Genomic DNA, 11,942 nt, shown 5'->3' on the forward strand with positions numbered 1-11,942 from the left:
TATAATCATATAGTGATTTTTATTGATCCTTAAATGTGACATGTTTTAGCCATTATTCCATGTAAAGCGGCGTATTGTTAAGAAAATGCGCATGTCATAAACGAGATATAACAATAGGCCGAACAAAATAAAATGGAACTTTAAAAGAGGATTATGCATATCTCAGACAAAACATCAAAAACAAATGTAAAAAGCAGATATCTTAAGAGTGGTTAAACAGTATTCAAGAATTAAGCATGATCATTTGCGCTCCCATTATGGCCAACATCATCATTATAACAACAACAAAAATAATATTAATAATCATCATATACTTATATTTAGCTTGTGAATGCTTGGTGCATAAAATGATTTACGTTGCTGCACTTTGTTTGGTTTTTCGTTCATTAAATGCTGCCTTTCCTCTAAGATTAATTTTGAACCATTCTAAATTCAAAGCAGATCCACGCAATAAGGTGTTTTTGTTTTTTTTATAAATAAAAAAATACTGTGGATTTTAGGCTATTGAGTATTAATCTTTACCATCGTGTATATGTAGCAAATTCCCACTTTGTTGTCAGAGAAACATTAATTATCATTATAGGAGTTAGCACTGTATTACGTAGTCTTCCTGGGTTCCGAAAACCAACAAAAACTATTTATAAAAAAGAAAACTTTTTAAAGACTACCATGCAATCATTCTATAACTGATTTGGAAAAGTAAACTGAAGGTCCGGTGTTGGGCTAATTGATTAAATGCATGCGGTAGTGTCTTGAAAGATGGACACAATAGGATGCTATTAAGACAAATTTGGAGCTAGTTCATCTTTTGGTGACTTTAACATTTCAATAGTACTCCTATTTAAGTTCCTTTTGCCCGTAAAAGCTTAATGAAGGGTCGAAAATTGTATTTATTTATTTGTTGGCGCAAAAACGTTTAGATATTTTAACTTTTCTGACCCCTTATTCGGCAGAACAAAAGCAATTTAAAGTAACTCTTATTCAATAAGAAACTACTCAATAATATGTAAGACATACAAACAAGGCCGAACTACTGATATACAGAAATATTTGTTTTCTTAGCAGTACTCTGTGCTTACTTCAGACTAAATCTCAACTCTCGTAACATGCCTGGTAAAAACAGTGTCATGATACTGTTATGACAAGTCAACTGGTAGGTGATGAAAGAAGAGTTAAAAAAGACTACTTTGAGCATCTATTTTATTTATTTTACTACATTCTAGTGAGGAAAAGAGAAAAAGCCTGTACGAGTATAAGTATATAAACAATTTATTATTTCAATCAAAGTATAGCGACAACACTGAATTCTGTGAAACAAAACATAATTGTACACTTTCTATTTTCTTCTTTAGGATATTGTGTAAAAACTTTTGCCAGGGTCACCATTTGTAGACTATTTAAAAGTTCTTATTCCTTTAAAAATGACACTATGCAATGCACAAAATCATGCTTACATCACGTATATTTGTATATTTTATCTAAGCCATTTGTGATGACATGGATAAACAATAATCATCCAAACTTTGTACTGCGTGAACATTGATATTGACCCCATTTCCATTTTCCTTTACCAAAGGGATGTTAAAGGTCAGTTCATCAAGTTCATCAGGCCCCATCGCAACAAACGCTTGCACCTACAATAACATATAAATACAAACTGATTAAATTGTCATAACATTAAAAATATTGACGGGCATTACTCAAAAAATACAGCTTACGAATCGACACGTAAATAAGGTCTGTCTAAACTAAACTCATGGTCTCCGAATTTGTATTTGATGTTGAAATTCCTTGAACAGTGGAGATGTAATTCTTTAAACAGTAGACATACTAATCATTAATGTAATATAGGGAAAGGCCAACGATAATGTTGTTAGAACTTTTGGCCCAACCCTTTTGTATGTACACTTGATTATGTCCGTAAAATTATGAAATTGTATATTGAGTGTATATTTATACAATAAAATATTATTAAACTAAATCAATGTAATTCAAACTAGGTTGAAAACACAAATTAACATTTTTACGACATAATAAGACTTACAGTATTTCGTTAGTTTACTAGTATACATATCATTTGATTTTAGACTGATAAATTATGCTTTAACAATCTGATCTGAAAAAATAGTTTCTTGAATTTTAGTCTCTATCATTTATTCATTTGATCAGCAGCATGCCAACTATCTGTCATTTTTATTCAACATTTCCGTTCTAAACATGTTAAACAATAAAGTTTTGTGGCTCTCCCTCCTTCTTATTATCTTATTTCCGTCGACAAAATCATTACAGAAAGCATTTGCCTCTATCAGGAATCAAAGATCCGTAGACTGATCATTGTCCAAACTGAACAATTCAGCCCATATAGACCTATCATTGTCCAAACTGAACAGTTCAGTCAATATAGACCGATCACTGTCCAAACTGAACAGTTCAGTCAATATAGACCGATCATTGTCCAAACTGAACAATTCAGTCAATATAGACTGATCATTGTCCAAACTAAACAATTCAGCCCATATAGACCGATCATTGTCCAAACTAAACAATTCAGCAAATATAGACCGATCATTGTCCAAACTGAACAATTCAGCCAATATAGACCGATCAATGTCCAAACTGAACAATTCAGCCAATATAGACCGATCATTGTCCAAACTGAACAATTCAGCAAATATAGACCGATCAATGTCCAAACTGAACAATTCAGCCAATATAGACCGATCATTGTCCAAACTGAACAATTCAGTCCATATAGACCGATCATTGTCCAAACTGAACAGTTCAGTCAATATAGACCGATCATTGTCCAAACTGAACAATTCAGCCAATATAGACCGATCATTGTCCAAACTGAACAATTCAGCCAATATAGACCGATCATTGTCCAAACTGAACAATTCAAACGATGTATACTCAGATGATGCACAGTGACCAATAATTGATGATTGAGAACTGCTGAATGGAGTTATGTATCAAAAGAGGAAAATACATTAATTACCTTCCTTTCGCCTACATTTTTAAATAACTCAATATGAACACCTCCCTTCATTCTAGATGTTAATGCAAAAGTTGCTTCCTTATACCAAATCGCCAATAATTCATCTGTTGTCTTTCCTTCAAAATATATTATTATGTTTATTAGGATAACGACGTTAAATTTTTATTAATTTATCCAAGAAAATGAATTGTAGAATTTTTCTAAAATACATGGACCAATATCAAGGACACACCGGGTTAGTGAAAGAAGGGTTCGAGATATATCAGATTAGTACAGTTCTTCTCTCTATTCTAACCCAAGAATATGAAAAAAGTTATAAAGCAAAAAAATAAAAATAATAATAAAAATAGAAAAATCAAACGTATCAATATCACCAGAATCTACCAAACACAATGGATCCAATGTCTTTAGAAACCTTAAAAATTGTACAAAATGTTAATTGCATATACTGTCATTTATTTTTTTTGTTCGATGAAAAAACGTTAGCCGGTAGATCAGCTGACTGCTGTTAATATTTGTTTTGTTCATCTGGTTCTATCAATTCTAATACTTTTGGTGTCGGTGATTAAAAACCGACAAAGCTGATGTTAAGGAACATTGATGTTGCACTTTCAACTAGCTTGGCCACCTATTCTACAGACTCAATTAAACCTAGTGTACAATACTCAAGTATAATATTTGTTTTGTCTTTCTTGATTTTGAGTGTTCTCCCCGTTACATAATTTTCCGTAAATTTGTAAAGTTTGTTCATAAGCCGGGTCTTTTTTCACATTTTTTGCTTAATCTTTTTAAGTAACTATTGAAAATGAGATATATACGGAAGCGTCCCGGTGCCAATTTAACATGTTCTATAAAAAAAGATAACTCCTACGTAGGACATTATAACTCCTATGTAGGAGATACTACAAGTATATGAAAATCAAATGTTGTAATGCTATATATATTCTTTACATACACGTACATATCTGAGAATATCACAAAAACGATATGCATTCATTTATAATTTTTCAATTGAAATTTCCAATACAATACAGAACTAACCTGGGTACTCCACTGTGAAATCCAGCCAGAACAACTGGGTGTCATTTTTAATACTATTTGTTGAAGGTTTTGTCAATTCTTCATCAACCTTCAACATTTCGGCAATCTTTTCATATGGTCTCAAAGGTTTACATGTGACACATATGTTCCCAAGTCTTGCAAGTCCCGAAATCATGCGCTCAAATCCGACCACATTAGAAACTTCAAATACTGAAATACACAAGTTTAAAGGTATGTGATAAGATTGTTACGCAATAAAGTATTTTGTTGTTTTATACATTAATTTGATTATTATTTACAAAAAAAAACAACCCTGATCACGAACTGAGTTTAATCGAATAAAACAAATTGGTTGCAATGACAAGAAAAAAAGACACTTTACCTGCAATTATCTTGGATTCACCGGTCACCTGAAATAAAATCTTAATGTGACAGTCGAGACAATAGATAATTCCAAAGCAGTTAGATCTACTACATTTTAGACAAAATGAAAAAAAAAAAGATTAAGTGGAATTTATTGACAGTTAAACATAACATGTAAAATAAATGAAATTTTATATTCATAACAACATATGTTATGCCAATAAACAAAACAGCAAACACTCATGCACAATTTTTTTTTCAATTTGGCACAATTTAGAATTCGTTTTTTTTACAAAAATAATTTTTGCACTGGCGTAAAATTTGACGCCCTGGTCCCGTATTCACAAAGATTTAAGGATCAGGATCAATATCAGGATCAAATTTAAAAACTCTTATATTCTTCATTGTTTATCCTTATAGATTAAATATCTAATGATTATTTGATAAAACTGAACTTGCAATAACTTTAAGTTATAAATGGTATTCATCTACATTTAGAAAAAAATCATGCGGAGAACTTTTGAAATAAGGATTGTGTTAAATGCAAGCATAAAGTCAACCTAGAAAATCTGTCACATTCATACACGTATATACAAATAAATTACAAAACTAAGTTTGAAAAACTTGTATTAAAATAATTTTGAAAGAAAATATTTAACATTCTCAAAATCTTAGAAATAAAATATAAATATGAAAATAAAAACGAGTTTTAGCATGATTGTGTGTTTTTGTTTCTACACTTATGTAATCAAACCAGACACGGAGTGATTAATTAGAAAAAAAGTGTGGATAGTATTTTTTCATGAAATCAAAGAAGTGATTTGAACACAAAGTTTTTGTTCTAACAAGATCTTTTAAATAGACAAAAGTTCTCTCTTTCCTGGTTTTATATTTCATTGAAATATGGTTGGGAGCGGTGGCCTAGTGGTTAAGGTGTCTGCCTCTCAATCCAGAGATCACGGGTTCGAGCCCTACTCGGGTCACGACCATGTTTCTCCACATGACACCAGTACTGGTTGGTTCCAGGAAGCGGACTCGAAAGTGATTAATATAAGTTGCAAGAACTTGTTTCGCAATCGAGCTTAAATAAATATGTTTTTTTTAATTAGTATCTCGTGGCCTAGTGGTTAAGGTGTCTGCCTCTCAATCCAGAGATCACGGGTTCGAGCCCTACTCGGGTCACGACCATGTTTCTCCACATGACACCAGTACTGGTTGGTTCCAGGAAGCGGACTCGAAAGTGATTAATATAAGTTGCAAGAACTTGTTTCGCAATCGAGCTTAAATAAATATGTTTTTTTTTAATTAGTAGCAGTGATTTTATTTTCATTTGCAAATTTGGATTTAAAAGGGCAACTGGACTTATCAGATAACTTAATTTAGTATCTTGTGCTGTACAGTATTGCAAGAAATGCAATTAAGCCATTAGGGATACAGAAGCGAAAATGGTTTGTCAAAGTGTGAATTCAGTAAGATTACAGTTAAGCAATTCAGATGCCGTAATTTCAAATAACATTATTAGTATGTTCTCTGGTAAGTAAGTTATTTGCATATAACGCGTTCAGAAGAACTATTTACGTATTCTACGTTGTTGAGAAATGTACGTGAATACATAAACTTCCAAGGCGGAAAATTGTTTTAATTAGGGTTAAGAATTTAAAATATAATGGAATAGGGTTTAATATGCAAGAAAAAATATCTGACATACGTTTGCGGTTCGTATCGGAATATCCGTCCCCCGTGAACAATGGTTTCGTGATATGTTATCACGTATGATACTATAATACTGTGAACATATTTGTTTTTTATGATATTACAGTCCTTCCATTTTAATAAATTCACTTTAAGTATTTGCGCTTTCATTTTCTAAATTCGTTTACTTCTAATTATACCAACTTGTCACAAATCACATACAGTAATCTCATACCTTATACTTGTAGATACATTTCGTTGCGGATTTGTAGTCACACAGTAACTGTCGTATTTTTTCCAGAGTTCCAAGTAAATCAAATCCCTGCTCACACATATTCACCCCGATAGTAAGGAAGTATAAACGACTCGCCATGGTTTTAGATGCTTTCTGAAATGAATAACTCTTTAACTTTTTTTCTAAACAAAAAAGATTAACGCTGCTCAGGTCATATCAATGTTCCTGCTTTACTTGATAATAGTAAGTTTCAACCACCCTTCCTTGCAATATCAAAGCTCAGACTATCTTTCGTTTCATCATATACGATTCAGTTCAGTTTAAATAACGGAACTGAAATGCTAAGCAGTATGTGGTCGGTATGGTGGCTGATTTGGTACGCTTTTGTGCGTCGCGTTGGCGCTAGCGACAACACGACAAAGTGCCAAACGGCGCGTTGTCGCGCTGTCGTTTTGTCGTCCTATCTCAAGCGCGGCAAGCCAAACGGCGCGTTGTCGCGCGGCGTGCTGTCGCGATGTCACATTGTCACTCGGTTCAAATTGAAGGATTGGCTTATAAGCCAAGCGATAGGGCGACAACGCGTCGCACGACAACGCGCCGTTTTGCGTACCGCGCTAGAGACAGGACGACAAGACAACAGCGCAACAACGCGCCGTTAGGCGCTTTGTCGTGTTGTCGCTAGCGACAGGCCGACAAGACGAAAGTCCAACAACGCGCCGTTTGGCGCTTGTCGTATTGTCGCTAGCGCCAACTAGACGCACAAAAGCATACCAAATCAACCACCATAGGTCGGTGATCGGAAGTGACCATCCATAACCACATCCGCATAAAAGACACCTTGTTGTTAATCAAATAGACGAATTACGTAATGATCGATGGCAACGGAGCTCTTGATAACCATTAAACAGGTATAAGGATGAATATATAGATGCTAAAGTTTTGAACCAACTTGATACCTGATGTAGGTGACGTTAAGAATTAAATCGTAAGTATAAAAGAAGATAGTACTGCAGATATGATTTTCACGAGCATGAAATCATCAGAAATCCTTACATAATATAGCTCCGCTTTATGCAATGCATTGGTAGATAATTAAATTATATTCTTTCGAATATAAGAATAGTTTTCAATGCCTTTAAGGGAATAAAAAATACTTATGTTCAATATATTTTTTCAAATATAAAGCTTATTTGAGTACAACTCGAAAAAGAAACCGGCTGAATTAATATAAAAAATATATTAACCAACTAACTCGGAATGCTTGTGCTTAAAGCAGTAAATATATTACATGTATTTAACGGTGATATTGTGTTAATATCAGCTCTAACTGAAAAACAAAAACGTTAAAAACTATTAATAAAAACTTATTACTTGCTGCTAAATAAATCCGGTAAACTTTCTATTAAAACTTTAATACTTTCGATACTATGAATAAAACTTAATGAAATTGTCTGATGTCGTTAGGCTTTCAGATATGTTCAATCTATACAATAACAAATAAACTGCATCAGGAGGAACAAGTGCAAAAATACCGTTTAATGAAAACCGCAAAGTTGTGCTGACAGAGCACTGTAAAGATTTTTTTGTAGACTGGCTCTTGGTTAACAAAATTATTAAATTAAGATAAACCACTTCTACTGGGCACTATAAGAAACTGTAAAACTGACAACATAGGTCAGTTGTATGCCTTAAATGTCACCTGTATGCAAAATTTAAATAAAATATACAGTGTGGTTTATGAGTAATGGACATTTTTCTGAACTGAAACTTTGCTTTCAGAAATGAGGAAACTCTAAATAATCTATAATATCATCATTATGAAAACTGTTTTCCTATTGCTCACTGTTAAGAAACAAATAATAACATTCAGGTAACAAATTACACGCGGAAAAAGATTGTTTCTAAACAAAATGTTTTTAAATATGTATTAAGATGTTACCCTACCCTACCCACTTTAAACACTTATTTGTCTATTTCCCATATAGAAAGCGTTATTTAAAATATCCCTAAAATACCACAATGAGAGGCTGTTTACAAAGTTTGCCTAATTTTTTTTTTAAAAAGTATATTGGTTAATCTTGCAAAATATAAAATACTTTTACCGTGTGGTTTTTATTTCATTAAACTTTGAAAATAACTGGTATCATATTTGCTATTAAATTTGGCATTATTTAACAAATAAATACATACAATAATTACATAATTAATATCAAAAAACTTTTTCTTCCATAATGGAAATTTCAGAGATAGATAAATAATATGTTAAAAAAAGAAAAGAAAAGCAGTTGGTCATTTTGGTGTTTGAACCCACGACCCTCAGTTCAAAGTGGAGGTAATGCATTAGCAGTGGTCTACCTTAAAGTGTCAACTATATAAGAAAACTAATAAACAGTTTTTTCAAAGAAGATAATCTGAACACGTTTTATTTAGTAAAGTGGCAGCCAAAAGTTCCTTAAATCATACTCGTAAATTAAAAATACTCTTTGAAGCAACAAATCAGTCCGTATTTCAATCACAAATAATCATTATTAAAATACTTTGTGTATCTTGGCAAGACTAGCAAAATTTAAACGACATTATACAAAATATTCAAACAATTTGTTTGCATAAAAAGTATTGTATGCATGTTACCCGTCCGACTAGTTGATTCATTGTTGAAAAGAAATGAGACATGCATGTTAAATTACTACCATTGTGTCAGTCTGTCGTTATGTCACTCCTTACTTTTTACAACGGTGTAGATTAAATAAGTGCATGTTATTTTTTTTTTAACACATGCAAAGCTTTAATTTACCTACAAACAAAATAGTCAGCCATACTAAAATAATTTTTTGTTCGATTTTATTTACATGTGTATTTGCTGATTTTGCTGATTTTGCCTTTTTTTCAGCTCAACTGTTCCAGCAAAGTATTGGTTCTTCGTGGTCATGGTGGCCCTAAACTTCCTAGGGTTAAAATAGTAGTTATAAAAAAGTAGTTATTTAGCAAGGTCATACTCAACATTTTCATTTATGTCGTTTTTGGCAATTTTGTCGTGATTGGCGATCTTTAATGATTTCATTTTGTCTAATTTATATATAAGCTTCTTAAAAAAATAGAATCAGCCTAAAGCATGCACGTTTTAATCGAAGAGTATTTCTGGGAAATAAATCTTTAACTGGTAAAATGACAATAGTTTTTATGAGTACGAGTACGCATTTAACCTGAGTAAATAAGAGGATGAATGTTTAAAGAAACAAAACGAAAAATATTAACATTTCGATTTCTCATTTCTATTAAATTATGTTAACCATCGGGTACCAGGCATCAAGGTTATAAAACTTTATTCTGAGTTCTGTCTCAAATCTCAGGACTTTCATTGGTCAAAGTGCATTCTGTGACAGTTTCTGAACAATCAGATGCCCGAGATCTGAGTTTGAGCTTAGAGAATTTTCTTTATAATTTCAGGGCCACAACGACTTAGCCACTTAGTACATTCGTTTGCTTATTTACTTTTTTACGCAAAATTTTGGGGGTTTGCTTCCAACAGTAATTGCAGTGCTTTGATTATTGAAGATGGTGACATGACATGCTAGAAAAGATCATGATTCTTCAGTGCACTCCTAAAATTAGGTCATCGTTCAGCACTACATAATCGCTAAGTTTTGTGGTAATTTTAGTTTCTTTTTATTCTATTTTCTTTTTAGAATTGGGTGGTTCGATCTATTTAAGATGTGTTTCAAGCTTTTTAAAGTTGTCTTTTGACGTCTGACTCTGAAATGTAAACTCGGACCCCATTTCAAAAATTTCATTTTATTTTGTTCCGCTTGCATGAAGGTTTCACTGCACACTCCTGCAGATGTTTATAAATTCAAAATTTCACCATTGTCATAAATGTTAAGTCAATGCAAGAGGGCGTGGACCGTATCTTGCAATTACACACTGGGTCGGGCACCGTCCATAAAGAGGCTCAATCAAACCGCGCCTGTAACGTTCTCAATTTTGCCGGGTTGGATGTTCTTGGGGGATTCTGTCTCTTTTTATATTCTATGTAAATCTATGTAAACTAATTTAAGTGACCCTAATTTAAACTAAGTGACCCAAAAAAAAGTGTTAGTTAATGGGCATTATTTACTTAAATTTTGTAGAGGTTCATAAAAGAATACTATTTATTTTCCCACAAAGCGATTCAAATGAACCCCTTTAATAAGTAAATCTATGTAAACAAAAGACCCCAGGATGGGTCACTTTGATCCCGGGTGCATGTTTTTGTAGTAGAGAACCAAAAGATGATGCTTCATGCCCAAACAGCTATCTTAGTTACAGGCCTTATAGTTTCTAAGATTCTTAAAGTTTTTTTTTGTCCTTTGACAAACACCAACGGCAGTCTGAATAAAGTTCAGATCTCCTTATTTACCTAATGCGTAGCGTTACCTTGGGTGATCTTAATCAGATTAAGGAGATGGCTATTTAAAAGTGGTTAACGAAAACATGCACTCAAAGTTCGTTTTTGGGTTATTTATGACGGGTAATCAAATAGCTTACTGAATTTTCATTTAAAGAGACCATCCAAGGATGCTACAAAATTTAATTGATCTATCATTCACTTCTAAGCAATGTAAAGGTATTTAAGTACTAGTGATACATAAAACGTACACATCAAATTTTATTTGAACAAACAAGTTTATTGATGACACAACGACATACACAGTTTAGTGATAATTCATCAATTGCTTCAGAGGAACAAATTGATCCTTTCATATTTCTAGCTACTGTGACACCTGTTAGCTGATCGCTTTTCGAATCATCAAACTTGAGATGCCAAGGACAAAGTTTGATGATGATGATAACATTGATTTAGATGAGAAGTAATTAATTTTATTTAGAGCTCTGGTTGTCCCTATCCCTGCCAATCTTTCTTTGAGCAAAGTAAATGCAATTCCACCTTAGAATGCTGGTTATGACGAGCCTTGGTTCAGATGTTACAAATGTTTTCTTTGTCAATCTCTGAATAACCCTATAAAGAAGTTGCCGAAATCTATGTAACCTTTATAGTAAAGCATGTGCTGAGAACATGTTTGTTAAGGATCACTCCGTTGGTTCAGAAGAATTAAGCTGTAGCTACCACGCTAAAACAGCTTAAAATTCTAAATTAACTTGTCCATCTGGGCAAAACTATTAGCCAGTTTTGGGAAATTTTCGAAATCAGTATCTACTGAATAGTGCAAACAATTATCAAACGGCATGGATTTGCCGCCTGATTTTGGTCTGCAGTGGCAGAATCAGTTGCTGCCAGGGTAAGAGTTAAAAGGTGTTGAATTTATTTGAAGACCAATCGAAGAATGAGTCATGTATAGATTCATCAGAATATTCTGTCTGTCTGTTATAACGCCGATTTCAGCACATTTTTGTCATATCTCTGCAGTCGGTCCACCAGACTGGCTTTCCCGGATAACTAACCAGTAATTACCAATTCCTCGCAAGTAAGCAACAACTAATCTCACTTATGATTTCTGAATCAGCAATGAGAGAAAAATGACTATAATAATTAAAAGGGATCACTTTCTTCCAGACTTTTTATACTTCAGAACAGCAGGTGTAAAGTGTTATGTGACAGCTATAAAAGCTGCCCCG

The 11,942-nt window shown here is 33.1% G+C and overlaps 1 protein-coding gene across 1 annotated transcript; it reads right to left on the reverse strand.

Annotated features, from left to right (window-relative positions):
* Window positions 1-1,251: 1,251 nt before the first annotated feature.
* LOC132751069 (uncharacterized) lies at window positions 1,252-7,849 on the reverse strand. Its single transcript, XM_060741180.1, has 6 exons — window positions 7,701-7,849; window positions 6,330-6,482; window positions 4,422-4,449; window positions 4,040-4,249; window positions 2,999-3,114; window positions 1,252-1,634 (listed from the first exon to the last, which is right to left on the reverse strand). Exons 2-6 carry the CDS (start codon window positions 6,465-6,467, stop codon window positions 1,479-1,481), a joined length of 648 nt encoding a protein of 215 aa, XP_060597163.1. The 5' UTR covers window positions 6,468-6,482; window positions 7,701-7,849; the 3' UTR covers window positions 1,252-1,478.
* Between the last annotated feature and the right edge of the window lie 4,093 nt (window positions 7,850-11,942).

Source organism: Ruditapes philippinarum, unplaced genomic scaffold (genome assembly GCF_026571515.1).
Source record: "Ruditapes philippinarum isolate M1 unplaced genomic scaffold, ASM2657151v2 ctg1375_1_1_1_1, whole genome shotgun sequence".
Taxonomy (NCBI): domain Eukaryota; kingdom Metazoa; phylum Mollusca; class Bivalvia; order Venerida; family Veneridae; genus Ruditapes; species Ruditapes philippinarum.

What these genes read in the sequence shown, in the direction of transcription:
- LOC132751069 (XM_060741180.1), bottom strand. Translation starts at nt 6,467, where the DNA reads ATGGCGAGTCGTTTATACTTCCTTACTATCGGGGTGAATATGTGTGAG. An exon ending in AATGTATCTACAAGTATAAG is followed by an intron (nt 4,450 to 6,329) that starts GTATGAGATTAC and finishes ATTTTATTTCAG; the next exon opens with GTGACCGGTGAATCCAAGAT. An exon ending in TGAATCCAAGATAATTGCAG is followed by an intron (nt 4,250 to 4,421) that starts GTAAAGTGTCTT and finishes TGTGTATTTCAG; the next exon opens with TATTTGAAGTTTCTAATGTG.